The sequence below is a fragment of the Suncus etruscus genome, chromosome 9, assembly GCF_024139225.1.
Source record: "Suncus etruscus isolate mSunEtr1 chromosome 9, mSunEtr1.pri.cur, whole genome shotgun sequence".
NCBI lineage: Eukaryota > Metazoa > Chordata > Mammalia > Eulipotyphla > Soricidae > Suncus > Suncus etruscus.
In genome coordinates this window covers 71,047,876-71,066,481 of record NC_064856.1, presented here as the reverse complement: position 1 = coordinate 71,066,481, position 18,606 = coordinate 71,047,876, and the positions used below count along the sequence as shown (strand labels likewise).

At 37.0% G+C, this 18,606-nt stretch overlaps 1 protein-coding gene across 3 annotated transcripts in view; it reads right to left on the bottom strand.

The window, feature by feature from the left end:
• Positions 1-18,606, bottom strand: part of PRMT3 (protein arginine methyltransferase 3) — a 130,692-nt gene that overhangs the window by 512 nt on the left and 111,574 nt on the right. For all 3 annotated transcript variants that reach the window (XM_049781032.1, XM_049781033.1, XM_049781034.1), the window contains 2 exons: positions 15,779-15,829; positions 15,493-15,580 (listed from right to left, as the gene is read on the bottom strand). In XM_049781032.1, the coding sequence (XP_049636989.1) occupies positions 15,493-15,580; positions 15,779-15,829 (139 nt within the window). The remainder of the gene's footprint in view (positions 1-15,492; positions 15,581-15,778; positions 15,830-18,606) is intronic.

Sequence of the window (18,606 nt, the reverse complement as noted above, 5' to 3'; positions counted from 1 at the left end):
TATTAAACCGAGAAACTCATTTTTAGAGTTTTGGAACAAAGCAGTCCTTACTTATACATTACAATATCAGACACTTGTGAAAGGAATGAAAACTACAGTAGTAATACAGAGCTGGGGGGGGGGAAACAGTTTTCCTAAACTCTTGAATATGAGATCTAAAGTGGTTCTTGGGGGAAAAAATATATACATACATACATACATACATATATATATATAAATATATATATATATATATAAAAGCAAAAACAGTTTCTATCTTCAAAGATAATAGAGTCAAGAGTGAAGTGAAATAGCTACATTAACTGTTACACAGTAGCTCTATGTCGGAGATATGTTGAAGCTAGTGTCTTGGAGGTCAAGATTAGGGATACATGGGGCCGGTGAGGTGGCGCTAGAGGTAAGTGTCTGCCTTGCAAGTGCTAGCCAAGGAAAGACTGCGGTTCGATCCCCAGCATCCCATATGGTCCCCCCAAGCTAGGGTCAATTTCTGAGCACTTAGCCAGGAGTAACCCCTGAGCATCAAACGGGTGTGCCCCCCCCAAAAAAAAGAGTAGGGGTACTCAGAAAGGAGAAATGGCAAAAATAAAAAATAAATTATCAAAGACTACAGTCATGCTTAATCAGCTCTACTAAGTGCACATGGACTAGCATTTTATAAAAAGAAAACATAGCCAGGCTTCAGGGAATGGTACTTCGGACCCTCAAAAAAAATTAGAAAAATGTAAATTTACTCTATGTCCCTTAAATATAACTGTGAAAGACTTGTGATTTACATTGGTGAATTAAAATTAAAAATAAAAATAAAATGTAAATTTATATATTTTTAGAGGCATATAACAAGGTCACTGGCCTTTAAGTCAATGACACTGCAAACAAAAAACAGAATTGACAGATTAAATAGTGAACTTAAAAAAAACCCCATAAAATTTCTTTTTTTTTTTGGTTTTTGGGCCACACCCGTTTGACGCTCAGGGGTTACTCCTGGCTATGTGCTCAGAAATCGCCCCTGGCTTGGGGGGACCATATGGGACGCCGGGGGATCGAACCGCGGTCCTTCCTTGGCTAGCGCTTGCAAGGCAGACACCTTACCTCCAGCGCCACCTACCCGGCCCCCCATAAAATTTCTTAACAGAAGAAAACATCCACTACAAATTTATCCTATATTATTTAAATATAGTTTATTTTAATTTTTTCTTAGCTCTTTTCTATTTATTTGATTTTTAGGTCACACTCGACAGCGCTCAGAGGTTACTCCTGGCAGGCTCGGGGGACCATATGAGATGCTGGGATTCAAACCACCGTCCTTCTGCATGCAAGGCAAACGCCCTATGTCGATGCTATCTATCTGGCCCCTTCAGCTCTTTTTTAAAATGGAAAATCTTCATGATCTCTTGATGAAAACTCTATCTCAAATATTTATATTTTAGTAGTGTCGTTTAAAAAAAGTTGCTAATTAATAACTGATGACCACTCTATTCTTTGCTTTACTACGGGTAAAACAAACAGCATTAATGACATGATACAATGGACAAAGTCAAACTCCATAGAAGAACCATCTGTATAAAACCAAGCCCAGAGAGCTTTGCATGTGGCTGAACTGGGTTCCTTTCCCAGCACCTGTATGGTACATATATAAGCATAAAGGAGAGTTAATCCCTGAGGAGAGAGTTAGAAGTTATCTCTCAAAGTGCTGGCAGGTAGGACCAACTTCCGCTACACCCTCCTCATTCTCCACAAAACAAAACTAAATATTGAATAATATTTTGTTTTGGGGCTACACACTCTTGTACTCAGGGGTCACTCCTAGCAGGTTCAGGGGACTGTATGGGAATCCAGGACGAAACTTGGATATGCTATATTCATGTAAGGTGCCCTACCTACAGTATTATCTCTCTAGCACCAATAACTTACTTCACTTTTAATAAGTCTGTAGCCCAAACATTTTTCACCACAATCCAAACAGTCTATATATTGGGGCTGGAGTGATTTAGTACAGCCAGTAGGGCATTTATCTTGCAAGAGGCTGACCAAGGTTCAATCCCTGGTATCCCATATGGCCACTAGACCTAACCTGGAGTAATTCCTGTGCAGAGTCAGGAGTTAGCCCTGAATACCACCATATGTAGCCCAAAAACAAACGAACAAAAAAGAATATATATCTCCCAAATTAAGGGATTCTAAACCTCTAAACTGGGACACTTTTAAATATAGCAGTGGAATATAACAAGTGAAATATTTTAGAACTAAACACTTATTTTTGGAGTAGGTAGATTTCATACTGATAAATTCTATATAACTTATAAAATACATAGTTGAATATGGTATTAAGAAAGTAGGGTAGGGCCTGGAGAGATAGAACAGCGGTGTTTGCCTTGCAAGCAGCCGATCCAGGACCAAAGGTGGTTGGTTCGAATCCCGATGTCCCATATGGTCCCCCGTGCCTGCCAGGAGCTATTTCTGAGCATACAGCCAGGAGTAGGAGTAACCCCTGAACACCGCCGGGTGTGGCCCAAAAAAACAAAAACAAAAACAAAACAAAAAAAAAGAAAGTAGAATAGAAAAAAGCAAGACTCATAAAGCAAGGTGGCAGGCTACAAAATTAACTCATAAAAATGAATGGCCTTTATATACACCAATAGTAATAAGGAAGAAATGGACATTAAAAAAACAACCCCACAAACAACCCCACAAACTCAAATATCTTGGAATCAACTTGACTAAAAATGTGAAGGACCTATACAAAGAAAACTATAAAACTCTGCTCCAAGAAATAAGAGAGGACACGCAGAAATGGAAACACATACCCTACTCATGGATTGGCAGGATTAACATCATCAAAATGGCAATACTCCCCAAAGCATTGTACAGATTTAATGCGATCCCTCTAAGGATACCCATGACATTCTTCAAAGAAGTGGATCAGGCACTGTTGAAATTCATTTGGAACAATAAACACCCTAGAATAGCTAAATCAATCATTGGGAAAAAGAATATGGGAGGAATTACTTTCCCCAACTTTAAATTTTACTACAAAGCAATCAAAACAGCATGGTATTGGAATAAAGACAGGCCCTCAGATCAGTGGAATAAATAGGCTTGAATACTCAGAGAATGTTCCCCAGACATACAATCACCTAATTTTTGATAAAGGAGCAAGAAATCTTAAATGGAGCAAAGTCTCTTCAACAAGTGGTGTTGGCACAACTGGCTAGCCACTTGCAAAAAATTGAACTTAGACCCCCAGTTAACATCATGTACGAAGGTAAAATCTAAATGGATTAAAGATCTCAATATCAGACCCAAAACCATAAGATATATAGAACAACATGTAGGCAAAACACTCCAGGACATTGAGATTAAAGGCATCTTCAAGGAGGAAACCGCACTCTCCAAGCAAGTGAAAGCAGAGATTAACAGATGGGAATATATTAAGCTGAGAAGCTTCCGCACCTCAAAGAAAATAGCGCCCAGGTTACAAGAGCCCCCCACTGAGTGGGAGAAACTATTCACCCAATACCCATCAGATAAGGAGCTAATCTACAAAATATACAAGGCACTGCAGAACTTTACAAGAAAAAAACATCTAATCCCATCAAAAAATGGGGAGAAGAAATGGACAGGCACTTTGACAAAGAAGAAATACAAATGGCCAAAAGACACATGAAAAAATGCTCCACATCACTAATCATCAGGGAGATGCAAATCAAAACAACTATGAGGTACCACCTCACACCAGAGATTGGCACACATCACAAAGAATGAGAACAAGCAGTGTTGGCGGGGATGTGGAGAGAAAAGAACTCTTATCCACTGCTGGTGGGAATGCCATCTAGTTCAACCTTTATGGAAAGCAATATGGAGATTCCTCCAAAAACTGGAAATTGAGCTCCCATATGATCCAGCTATACCACTCCTAGGAACACAAAAATACAAGACAAAAATCCCTTCCTTACACCTATATTCATTGCAGCACTATTTACCGCAGCAAGACTCTGGAAATAACCAAGATACCCTTTAACAGATGAATGGCTAAAGAAACTGTGGTACATATACACAATGGAATATTATGCAGCTGCCAGGAGAAATGAAGTCATGAAATTTTCCTATACATGGATGTACATGGAATCTATTATGCTGAGTGAAATAAGTCAGAGAGAGAGAAAAAAAAAACACATAATGGTCTCATTCATATATGGGTTTTAAGAAAAATGAAAGACATTCTTGCAATAATAATTTTCAGCACAAAAGAGAGAAGGGCTGGAAGTTACAGCTCACCTCATGAAGCTCATCACAAACAGGAATGAGTTTAGTTAGAGAAATAACTACATTTTGAACTATCCTAATAATGAGAATGTATGAGGGAAATAGAAAGCCTGTCTAGAGTACAGGCGGGGGTTGGGTGGGGATGAGGGAGATTTGGGACATTGGTGATGGGAATGTTGCAGTGGTGATGGGTGGTATTCTTTACATGACTGAAACCCAAACACAATCATGTATGTAATCAAGGTGTTTAAATAAAATATATATATAAAAAAATAAAGTAGGGTAGAAACAATCTGGTCCAATTGCATTACATTCTGCAAAATCCAACAATAATTTTATAAACTAGTATGCAGGTAAACATGCATATTTGGCTTCTTTTTTTAATCTGACCTTGTCCTCTCTATCAAACTGTTCCTGTTTCACAGGAATAAGATTTAAAACCACTACTCTATAAAAGAAAATCAAACAATAAATTAAACTGAAGAAAGCATAGATAGAACACTTCATGACCCTAAAGCTGGAGGTATTTCCAATGCCTCAGTGCCCTAAACAAATAAAAGTGAAGATAAAAAACGAGATTGTTTCAAACCAAGAAGCTTCTGAATCTTCAAGGAAATGGTGATCAGAATAAAAAGACATCTTACAGACAGGGAGCAAAGTATTTGACTACCACTCATCTGAAAAAGGGTTGATATCTAAGATATACAAAGAATTGATAGAACTTTACAAGAAAATAAGCAACCAAACAAATATTTTACAAAGGGGGAGCAAGGGGAGAATTGGGGAGAGAAGATGAACAAACTTGCTCAAAGAAGACACAAAGATGGCCAAAAGATGTATAAATAAATACTATGTATCACTATCAACAAGAAAACACAAATCAAAACAGAATCAGATATCATCTCATACAAGTGATACTGGAACATAGCATGAAGAAGAAAACCAATCAGTGTTGACATGGGTGTGGGAAAAAAAGAAAACCTTGTTCACTGCTGGTGAGAGTGATGAGTAGTGCAGCCTTTTGGGAAAAAAATATGACCATAAGATCCAGCAATATTCTACTTCTAGGCATCTACCCTAAGAGCTCAAAAACCTCTACTCAGAAGACACATGCATTCTGATTTTCTCTTTTTTTAATTTATCTTTATTTAAAACACCGTGATTACAAATATGATTGTGGTTGTATGATTACAGTCATGTAAAGAACACCCCCCTTCACCAGTGCAAGATTTCCACCACCAATTGCCCAGATCTCCCTCCTCCCCACCCTACCCACACCTGTACTCAAAACAGGCTTTCTATTTCCCTCATTCATTCACATTGTTATGATAGTTTTCAGTGTAGTTGTTTCTCTAACTGCACTCATCACTATGTGGTGAGCTTCATGTCATAAGCTGCACCTACATGGGTAAATGGGGGGAAATAATGGTTGGGACTGAGGGAGTAAAAGATTAGAAATGAGCTTTGTAGAGCAGTATAAGGTCACAATACAAGATGGATATTATACATATATAAACTATATGCATATAATATTATCAATATATGTTGTACACGTGGGGGCACTAACCCCCATGTGGTTTTTGAGATGGAGACCAAGGAGAAAAAATTTCCAATGACTGTCCCAACATAAACCAGTGCTGCAAGGGCCCTCCCTCCTCCCAAAGCACATTCTGTACTCCAGGGGGGAGGTGCATGAGGAGGAGGGTGGGCAGATATCTGGCTTCAGGTTTCCCCTTTGATTCTGGAGGCCAGCTCTTGCCAGCTATGGGGTTCGGGGAAGCCCCATGCTGGAGGCCTTCTCCCTAGCCTGGGGAGTGCTGGGAGGATTGTCAGGCCCCCAGCCATTCCCCTCTTTCTCCCCTGGACTCCAGGCCTTCCCTGGGTGCCAGCTCTGATGGCCAGAAGTGGGTTCAGGTGGACTCTTAGGGGTCCTCAGGCTTCCCCCCTCCCTCCATACTCCAGGGGGGAGGTGCACGGGGAGAAGGGTGGGCAGATATCTGGCTTCCGGTTTCCCCTTTGATTCTAGAGGCCAGCTCTTGCCAGGTATGAGGTTTGTGGAGGCCCCATGCCGGAGGTCTTCTCTCTAGCCTGGGGAGTGCTGGGAGGCTTGGCAGGCCCCCAGCCATCCCCCTCTTTCTCCCCTGGACTCCAGGCCTTCCCTGGGCGCTGGTCCAGGTGGACTCTATAGGGGTCATGAGGCTTTCTCCCTACCTCTCCCTGCATTCTGATTTTCATAGCAGCACTATTCATAAAAGCCAAAACCTGGAAACAATCCAAGTGCCCAAGGACATGTGACAAGATAAATTATGGTAAATTTGCAGCATACAAAGCCCAGCAGGTTTTAGCCCTGCCAAGAGTGATCCCTGAACTTAAGAGTCAGAAATAAGCCCTGTCCATAGTCAGGTGGTACTCAAAACAAAACAGCAAAACAAAAAAGGAAACAATAGTATGTACATCTATAAAAAATAATTTGCTGCTGTGTATGTTGATAGATTGGGAAAGTATTAAACTGAGTGAAATTTGTCAAAACAGGGGCAGGCACAGAATGATTTCTTATATGTAGAATATAAATAGTAGGGAAACAAATATTCAGCATAAACTGAGAACTGGTCTTGAGTAGGATGCTTACCATGGAGTTGGGGTACCTGTTTGCCCCACACACACAAACAGTAGGAGAATAGTGATAAAATGAGGACACTTTGGTGGAGGGTGTGATGCTGCTGGAATATTTTAAGTATGCAATCCTATCAATAACCATTTTATAAAAGCACAATACCTAAAACAATAATTTAAATAATCAGCAAAACTATTTCAGATTTGGTGCTTACCAATAGTCTGATACAAATTACCACCAACATAAATAGGCACATAGAAAGTTCAGGTTAATCACATAATAAAAACTTCTAATATTAACTCACAATAGTAATATAAATTTAGCTCCTTACATGATCTATGTCACTTAATAATTATAAAATATCACATTTTTTGTTTATTTTGGAGCCACACTTAGTAGCACTCAGGGGTGATTTCACTCCTGGTAGGATCGAAGGAACATATGCGATACCAGCTATCAGACCTAGGTTGGTTGTGTACAAAGCAAATGCCCTACCTGCTGTGCTATCACTCCAGCCCCTAATATTATCATTCTTGAGGCTATGTACTTTCTTCACTTTATAGTAAAAAAACAAGGTTCCAAAAGTTACATAATTTGGCATTTCCATTAAAGAACTAGAGCTTTAAGCAAAGAACTAGATACTGAATTTCACAGTAAATTATTTACTTTGTGAGAAATTTAATATAAAGATTAAGTACATGACTCAATGGGACTGCAAAAGCAGTACTTAGGGGGAAACTCATAGGCCTACGAAAGAAAAGAAGATAAAGATAAAATCACAAACCTAAATGCACACCCTAAGTGTTGGATGAACTGACAACAAATGAATCTAAAGACTAGTAGAAGAAAAGAAATAACAAAAAAATTAGGAGAAATCAATAGTATAAAACCAAGAAAGAAATACAAAGAATCAATGAAACCAAGAATGATTCTTCACAATGAATAACTAAATCAATGTACTTTCATAAAAAAAAGAAAAGATTTATTGCATAAGTTAAGCAATTTAATTAACAAAATATTGAATTTTTCTGTATTGAAGATTAATGTTAGAAACCAAAAGGAAATAATTTGGTCTATAACAAAAAATTTTAATCTGTAAAATAAGATAATTAAAGAAAGAAATCAAATCAGAACAATGTTATTTTCACTTTGGTTTTGGGGCCCCATACAGCTGGTGCTCAGGGGCTATAGGTGGTGCTGGGGAATGAAACTGGGTCCGCTGTTTGTAAGGCAAACTGATCCATCAACTATACTATCTGTCTGGCCCCTCCAAAATGGTTTTAAATGAATTTGTTTTTGGTTTTGGTTTTTTGGGGGCCACACCAGGTAACGCTCAGGGTTTACTCCTGGCTATGCACTCAGAAATCACTCCTGGCTTAGGGGACCATATGGGACGCCGGGGGATTGAACTGTGGTCCGTCCTGGGTAAGCCGCGTGCAAGCCAAATGCCCTACTGCTGCGCCACTGCTCCGGCCCCCTTTAAGGGAATTTTTAATGTAATTTTTAGGTTAGATTATCACAAGCAGAATATCTTAACAAAAGGCATCAATGTATATTCCAGTTTTACATTTGTTTTCTTAACTTCCTTATAATTATGAACCAAATAACAAAAAAAGAAAAAAAATCATAACAACAATAAAGAACCAGGGCCTGATTAATTGGCATTGCAGTAACAGTGGTGATGGGTATTATTTCAAATATCTAACCATGTTACTTAAAAAAAAAAATTTGCGCTATTTACCTTAATAATTTTCTTTTGGATGTGAAAGAGATTGCTGCAAATAGTTTTGATTGCTTTGTCCTTAATGATTGCTGCTCTTTAAATTACTTTAAAAATATTAAAAAATTAAGTGATTTATATGTAAATCCTCAATTCAATCTTTAGTGTTAGAGTTAAATGGAAATAAATAGTCCTTGATTCATTTAAAATAGATGATCAGCTTCATCTTAGGTTCAAATACAAAACCAATAGTGTTCTATTCATTCCTCAATTTGCAAATACAGTTCAAGTCAAGGAAAACTAGTAAGGATGCTTTTGTTAAATTTTCATAATTGAAGAAATTAAAGCATCAATATGAAACAAAGTATCTGGATAATTAAATAATAATTAAAACAATTAAAAAGAAAAGGGCACTGTAATTTTTATGTCTTCAAATACAACTAAATAATAATATTAATTTTAAAGATGACACAAATAGCATTCATTTAACTAAATGGCAAGAGGGTCACAGTACTAAATACATAATTCACACTGCCAAACTCCCTCCAGTTGTTCTAGCCTGACTCAAGTGGAAAGACAATGGCTATAATATCAGAATAGATCAGAGTAATTAATCAGTGTCACACAGATACAAAATGACGAATGTTGTGAAGCATGTATGTTGTTGGTGTAAGCTGCAAAAGACACACTCTGTGGAGCTGAGCTCCATCACCTTGATTTTTATCATTAGAAGACAGTTATTGGTATATCACAAAGCAGTCAGTGCTGCAGTTTAATCAGAACTGATTTCATTACAGTTCTGTTCTGATAACTTTTTAAAAAATAATTTCTTCTAGAGAAGAATTGTATTTCTACAGAATTTCTATATTTTCTACAGAAATATAATTGTATTTCCCTGGGATGGAAAAATAAATTTTTATCATATTAAAATTAGGTGTTAAAAATGAGTTAAAACCAGATTACATTGAGAACTATCAACAATGTCAGTGAGTGAGGAATGTAGAAAGCCTGTCTGGAATACAGGAAGCGGGTTGAGGAGAGAGGAGATGGGGGCACTGGTGATGGGAAGGTTGCACTTGTGAAAGGAGGTGTTCTTTTTATGATTGAAACCCAACTACAGTTATGTTTATAATCACAGTGTTTAATAAAGATATTTTTTTAAAAAAAGAAAATGGATTCTTATATACTAATTTAGTAGATATAAAGAGGAATCCTATTTACAAAGTCAAATCACATGAAAAATTAAGTTTTAAAGTAGTATAAGTCTGTACAACATGATCACACACATTCGTTTTTATTTTTATTGATGACTCAGGGCCTCACACATGCAAGACAAGTGCTCTACCATTGAGCTACAAGTCCATTCTTGCACTTATTTTGAAGAGAAAAAAAAAACACTTCTCTAAATTTAAGTTTTAAAGCAAGTTTTCTCTAACTCATTATATACCAGTTTACTTTTAGTTAAATGAAGAATTCTTAGTATGAGAAATTTTCTATTCACAAAGACTTTTCCTTGAAGGATACACAGCAGATAGTGCACTTGCCTTGCATGCAGTTGATCTGGGTTCAATCCTCAGCAACCTACTGTTCCCCCTGAACTCTATCTAGCACATGGCCAGGTGTAAGCCCTGAGCACCACCCATGGCTATGGCTCCAAACCAAAAAAAAATATTAGCTGCTGCGTGGGGAGTTACAAAGTACATAATCTGTTTACCATAGTTAAATATAAACTAGTTTCATGTACAGTATAAGAATTTCACAATAACTTCAACTTTCTCCTTAATTTCTTTGTTATTAATACTCATTTTTTTTCTTCAGAGGCTTTGAAGCCTACATCATTATTTGGTTTCATCAATTTATCATTAAAGAAAATTAAAAAGTAAAGACTTTTGAGGACTAGTACAATGAGCAGAGCACTTAATTTGCATGCAGTTGACCAGTTTTGATCTCTGATATTCAACAGGGTCGTCTTTACCCTTTAAGGAGTGATTCTTGATGGGAGAATCAGGAGTAAACCCTGAACAAAATTGAGTGTAATCACCTTCCCCCAAATACTTTCCTAAGCAATTGCATATACAACTATATCAGACATTTATAGTCCATTGTTTAGACTCAAGTATACACCTGGTAAAACTTATCTACTAAAAGTACTTGTTTAAAACTTGTTAAACACGATTGGTCTGCTGGTGAAAAATTATTTCAGAAAAATTTTTTTGTGTATGTTTTAATTTAGTCTTCATATTGAAACAAATTTATTCTAGTTATAGAATCTAGGGTGACAGTTTAACACTCTGAAAATGTCATTTGATTATATTCAGCTTACCGTATATACTCAAGTATAAGCCAAGTTTTTCCAGCACAATATCTGTACTAAAAAAAACCTGAACTCAGCTTATACTCAGGTCATACAGGTTATCAAATGCACATAGTCTCCAGTCGTCTTTAGCCGTCTGCTGGAGGGGGCAGTACTTCAGCTCAGTCCACAAGTCGGGCTGAGCTGAAGAGATGGGCAGGCAGCTGAACTGAACTGTATGCCACTGAACTATTTAACCCACAATATTCTGCGCTTTGTATGAGATCAACAGCATTGATGATGAAATCTGCGAACTCAGTGATGGTGGCAATGTGTATGCTAATACCCTCACATCAGATACAGCAGAAGCTCTGTTTGGACAAACTGATGAGGAGGAGGAGGAATCCAGTTTTGAAGGATTTTAACCTTTGTGATTTAGCTTGATTAGCTGTTAAGTTACGGTTTTCTTTATTTTAAAGTTTTAAAGTTATTGTTGCTAGTTTACAGTTTTTCTTTTGCAATAAATATTGAAAAGCATTTAACCTACTGATTCCTCAATTACTGTAATTATTTTGGGTATATATTTTTATTTTTGAAATTTACCAGTGGCTGCTGCATTTCCCACCTCAGTTTATACTCAAGTCACTAAATTTTCCAAGTTTTTAGGGTAAAATTAGAGGGGTCAGCTTATCTTGGGTCAGTTTATACTCAAGTATATTGGTACATATCTCTGATGAAGATTTTCAAGTTATTCTGTCCTGTTTCCTTCCCCCGCCTTTTTGTTTTGTTTTGTTTTGTTTTGGGCTACACCCAGTGATGCTCTGTGTTTAATCCTGGCTATGAGCTCAGAAATTGTTCCTGGCTCAGGGGACCATATAGGCCTGGGATTGAACCCAGGTCTACCCTGGGTCAGCCACTGTGCTATTGCTCCGGCCTCCATGTTTCCCTTTCCTAATTCATGTGAAGAATATAGATATATTCTTGTCATTCACTTCAGAAATTTCAAGTTTCTCTAAAAACTGTGAGTTAAGGAAGCATAGGGGTTAAGGTGCTTTCCTTGCAAATGGTTGACCCAGGTTCAATCCCTGGCACTGTATATGGTCCTCAGAGAACTATCAGGGTGTTAACTAAACACAGAGTTAAAAATAAGTGCTGATACTTATAATAGTGACTAAGACACAAAGGCAACCCACAGAAATTGTTCACCTAATACCCAACAGATAAGGGGCTAATATCTAAGATAAACTAGGTACTGACAGAACCTAACAAGAAAATAAAATCTGGGGCCAGCGAGATAGCATGGAGGTAAGGCGTTTGCCTTCCATGCAGAAGGACAGTGGTTCGAATCCTGGTATCCCATAAGGTCCCCTGTGCCTGCCAGGGGCAATTTCAGAGCATAGAGCCAGGAGTAACCCCTGAGCGTGCTGAGTGTGACCCAAAAACAAAAACAAAAACAAAAAAAGAAAAGAAAATGTAATCCCATCATAAAATGGGCAGAAGAAACTAGCAGGCAATTTTTTTCGAAGAAGAAATACAAATGGCCAAAAGGTACATAAAAACATTCCACATCACTGATCATCAGGGAGATGAAAATCAAAACAATGAGGTACCATGTCACATCACAGATACTGGCACACATCACAAAAAACAAGAACCAACAGTGTTGGCAGGGATGTGGAGAGAAAGAAGATCTCATTCACTGTTGGTGGAAATGCCGTCTAGTCCAGCCTTTATGGAAAACAATATGGAAATTGAGCTCCCATATGATCCAGCTATACCATCCTAAAATATACCCTAGGAACACAAAAACACAACACAAAAATGCCTCTGCACACCTATATTCATTGTAGCGCTATTTATAATAGCCAGAATCTGGAAACAGCCCAGAAGCCTGACAACAGATGAGTGGCTAAAGAAACTGTGGTACATCTACACAATGGAATACAGCCTTCAGAAAAGATGAAGTCATGAAATTGTCCTATACAAGGATGGACATGGAAACTGTTATGCTGAGTGAAATAAGTCAGAAGGAGAGAGATAGACACTGAATAGTCTCAGTCATCTATGGGTTTTAAGAAAAATAAAATACATTATTATAATAATGCCCAAAGACGATAGAGTTGAGGACTAGAAGGACCAGCTCATGATATGAAGCTCACCACAAAGGGTGGTGAGTGCAGTTTAGAGAAATAACTATACTAAAACCTATCATAACAATGGTCATGAGTGAGAGAAGTACAAAACCTGTTTCAAATACAGGAAGAGGGTGAGGCAGGAAAAAGAGGGGTGCATTGGGGCTGGAAATGTTGCATAGGTAAAGGGGGCTGTTCTTTTTATGACTGAGTCTCAACTGCAAACATGTTTGTAATTTTGAAGAATAAAGTATTATTAAAAAAAAGTGCTGAATACTGCCAGTGCAAATCACTGAATACTCCCATCTACTCCTCACTATTTTAATCTATTGTAAAAATAATCTGAGCATTACCTTCCTTCCTTCCTTCCTTCCTTCCTTCCTTCCTTCCTTCCTTCCTTCCTTCCTTCCTTCCTTCCTTCCTTCCTTCCTTCCTTCCTCCCTCCCTCCCTCCCTCCCTCCCTCCCCTCCTCTCCTCTCCTCTCCTTTCCTTTTCTTTTTCCTTTTCTTCCCTTTCCTTTTTCCTTTCCTTCCCTTTCCTTTTTCCTTCCCTTCCCTTCCCTTTCCTTCTTTTTTTTTTTTTTTTTTTTATATTTTTGGGTCACACCTGGCAGCACTCAGGGGTTACTCCTGGCTCTACGCTCAGAAATCACTCCTGGCAGGCTCGGGGGACCATATGGGATGCCGGGATTCAAAACACTGTCCTTCTGCATGCAAGGCAAATGCCCTACCTCCATGCTATCTCTCCGGCCCCACATTATTATTTTTCTAAATATATTTTCTGGAACTTCAAGTCCTATACTTATGTGAGGGAGTTTTTCTTGACCTTTGACTGTGGCTTATTCAACCTTGTTTCCTTTCTGTGGTTCCCCTGTCCAAGGACAGACCTTCTACTCTCATATCACTGTCACTATTTATGTGATTCTCATCTATGTTCATCTTGTGCTCTCACCCGTATCATCTAATGATACCTTGAATATATGAGTAAATCAGAAATGAATTAGTACTTTCTCTAAATTTTTAGCATTAAGAAACAGAAATGTAACAGGAAAGAAAAAATATCAACAATTTCTTAGGTTTACAAACATCTTAAATACCAGAGCTATATAAAAAAAAACAAGAAAGAATGGGGATAAAAATGAATCATTCAGGCTGGTCTCACTTTACTTTTGCCACGTTGGCGTTTTCTGAGAAAGAGAAAATAATGCCTTTTAATATATTTTCTTTTTTTCTTTTTCTTTTTTTGGGGGGTCACATCCGGCAGCACTCAGGGGTTACTCGTGGCTCTATGCTCAGAAATCGCCCCAGCAGGCTCGGGGGGACCATATCAGATGCCAGGATTCAAACCACCGTCCTGAATGCAAGGCAAGTGCCTTACTGCTGTGCTATCTCTCTGGTCCCAATATTTTCATAGTATGTAATTTCTTAGCCTTTGTTACTTCAAAATAAAAAAATACTAAAAAGTGCTAATTTACTCGTGTTTATTTGCTTCTACTATAGTCAATTAATGCATCATCTTAATTAAAAACTATATGAGAACTTTATGAAATGTTTTAAACATATATATATACATATATATATATATAGTAACAATACTTCAAACATATATGGGAACCTTCACTTTGTCAAATCTTAACATCCTGCTATAGTTTCTTCAGTTTTCAAAAAAAACAGCTTATATCCCCATCATGGTTCTGTTAGTCCAACAGGAGTGAGCACTGGGTGATGTCAGGTATGGCCCAAATTTAAAAACAAAACCACTGCATACACACTCTCCAATAAAAAGAGAGAAAGAAAAAACCATTTTAGTTATTTAATGAATGACATGCTATTTAAAACTTATGTACCGTATTTTCCGGCGTATAAGACGACTTTGGAAACAAAAAAAAAGTCAACCGAAAATCGGGGGTTCTCTTATACGCCCAGTATATCCCAAAAAATGTTTCAATATGCCACTAAACAAAAATTGTCTGAATATTGCCACAAAACGAATTTTCCAACTCGATCCTGCACCAATCACTGCAAGGCTGCTCGGACCGCCTCTCTAACTCAGCCAATCCAAGCAGGCTTTTGATGCATGCAAATTAGACAATGTTCTGGACCTGAATCTACACTGTAAAAAGCCTGCTCAGATTGGCCAGAGTCAGAGAGGAAGTCTATGACAGTATATATAACTTTTGAACCTTTGCTTGTTGCAAAGGTTGTTGGCTCACTGTGGTACATACAGTTGCAGACAGGAACGTTCTGTCTGATACAGCAAATATAGGCCTAAACCTATGTTTTAACTGCAAAATTAGGGGCCGTCTTATACGCCAGAAAATACGGTAAATGATAAACTCTGGAAACATCTTTACATCTTAAAAACACATGTTTACATTGCTTCAAATTTAACAGGCACATTAAAAATTATAGAATGAATGAATATTGCTCACTTCAGAATATCTCCACCCCCTTTGTCATTCTTTTCTCACCTGCTTTTACTGAAAATGGCTTTTCCAATAGAAATATTGTTTGTTTCCAGTGTGTTTTGGTACTCTGGGGGCCCGTGGAGAACACAACCTGTATTGGTAGAGTTCAAAAGTATCTGATGAACTACAAGATTTTTAATATCATGGTACATTAATCTAATACATCAAATAAAAGCTCCAGTTGCTTACAACAACAAAATGCTCATGCTCAAACACCTTTGGGGCACTAAAATAAACTACAGTGTATTTCATACAATTAATTTTTGGTAGACAACTTTAGGTAACTTACCCTGTTATGGCAATTCTTCTCAAAATATATATCGAAGTAGCCCGCAAGTGCCTGTTTATTTAAAAAAAGTAAATAACTATTAATTATGTGGAAAAATCAACTAATTATTCAGTTTTTTTAAACATGGCAAATTAAAAAATCTTTTCAAATATCATACACTTTGCAAAATTACAGGTCATGCTATTTTCCTGGGAAAACTGTCAGAGGTAAAAGTAATGTTATTTGGTTGTTCTCCACACAAACACCCTGCTAACATGGGTAAGGCTAATCAAATTAATCAATCTGTTCTATTAAAGGAATAATCATAATAGGTAATTAAAAGAGGACACTACACAGAAAGTGAGATGGCTAAGATTAAATCTGACTAATCGAAACTCTCACAGAGAAGCTACTGTATGAGTGAGGCTATCTTCAACCCTCTACCTCTAATCAAGTAACCAGAGAACTGCACAAAACAGAAAATGACACAACCACAATCATGGGTAGGGCAGCATTTTTAGTTTGTCTCTAGTTTGGAGACCACACCAGCTCAGGGTCACTCCTAGTGGTGCTCAAGGAACTCCTGAGCACTACTGGGTGTGGCCAAAAAAATCACTATAAAACTAATTAGATTTTTATTATTATATTCATACTAAATTAATTTTATTGAGAAAGCAAAATTTTATTAATCTGCAAGATTAACATGGATTAGATCCAAACCCAGTTCAATATATAATTCAGATTCACCATACTGTTAATACCAAGATAAAACTAGAGCACTGTAATTATGTCCAACAGAATATAATACAGTACTCAGCTATAGTTATCAAAGAAAACCATGTAGTTAATCAGGATTTTTCTAAATATATAACTTGGTTAGTTCATTTCCAATTACCTTTTACAGACTACTAACTGGGTGTATCTCCAAAAATAACAACATTTCTTCAACTTGTGTATGCCTCCTCATTCATCAACATTTTAGTGCCCTGAATATTGCTTAGCCTAACATATGTGTGAGTAAATACATACATTATACACAATTCTAATACCACACCCTATAAAATTAAAAAAGGAACATATCCCTGTAACTTTATGCTCATTATTCAGAACAAGTTTATTACCTAAGCAGGTTCTAAATATAAAATTTAGTTATATTTTTTCATCTTCAGTCTCTAAAATTCAACTAGTCTTATGACATAGTCAATATACTTCATTAAATTCCTGACTAAATACACTTATAGTAAATAAACAAGTAAATAAATAAATAAATAAATAAACAGCAGAGCTGGTAGTGTGTTTGCCTAGCATACAGTCTACCCGTACTTTATCCCCTTATTTGGTCCCCCTAGGAGTGATTCCTGAGCCAGAAGTAATTTCTGAACACTGACAGGTATACACCTAAAACAAATAAAAAATAACACTCTCCCCCTACTATACAAAAATACAAAGGAGTGTGCGTGACAAATACTGAGGGGAGGGGCCAGAGAGATAGCATGGAAGTGGAGCATTTGCCTTGCATGCAGAAGGACGGTGGTTTGAATCCCAGAATCCCATATGGTCCCCTGAGCCTGCCAGGAGTGATTTCTGAGCGTAGAACAGGAGTAACTCCTGAGTGCTGCTGGGTGTGACCCCCCCCCCCCCAAAAAAAAATATATATATATATATTTATATGAGGAGAGTTCTAGAGAAGGGAACCTCTAATTCTAAGTATTCTAAGATGTCTCAAATCTAACCCTTGAACTATATATAGATCAGGCTAGACCCAAACCAATACAGCAAAACTTGAGACACCTGAACTAAAATCTGAATCACTGGCACAAGTTTAAGAATTAACTCCTGAATACAATGTTTGGGAAAAAAACAAAAGCAGTATGCAAAGACTTAAGTAATTATATGCAGGCTTAAAATATTTTAGATTAACTCCTAAAATATACAGTACAAATGAAACTCAAACAGCAGTAAAATGGGTCAGAAAACAGAAATGAGAACTAAACCATTTACAATTTATTTTGATAAAGGGAGCTAACACCAAACAAGAGCATTTTCCAGATAAATATAATACAGTAAGAAATCCACACATCAAAATATGCATTATGTCCAACATACAATCCAAAATCACTTAAAATAGGAACCAGGGAATTATGGCAAATCTCAAGAGAAAAAAAAAAGTGTGTCAACTCTGAGATGACCCAGATGCTGATGTTCTCAAAGACATTAGAGCAGAAGTGATAACTATATTGGTAATGAGGTAAAAAAAAAAAAAATGAACAGAAAACACACTGAAACAAACCAAAAGATAACAATTCTCAGCAGGGGAACCAACTATAAAAAAATGGAAATTTCAGAACTAAAATACACAACTGAAACATACAAACAAAGCAAAACATTCCCTGACATTAATTGCAGAATAGAGATGACAGAAAAAAGTACCAGTGAATTGAATGACAGAAAAGATAATCCCTTTTAAAAAACTAAAGAAAAGACAGAAATAAGATCCTCAGAAACCTATAATCTAACAACATGCATATCATTCGAGTGCAGTCATTTGGAGCAGAAAATTTTTTTAGATTCTATATCCAGTAAAAATATCCTTTAGGAATTAAGGCAAAATAAAGATATTTCAAATGAAGGAAAAAAACAGGAATCCATTGCCAAGAGACTTGGGTTAGAATAGTTTAAAGGTAGTCATTCAGATAAAAAAAAAAATACCAGAAGTAAATCCTAAATATTCAAAATTATGAAAAATAAAACGAAATAACAGATACTATGGTAAAGATGAAAGGCAACCTTTCCTTCTGAATTCCCTAAATGTATTTTTAACTACTTATGATAAAGTTGTAACATAATTT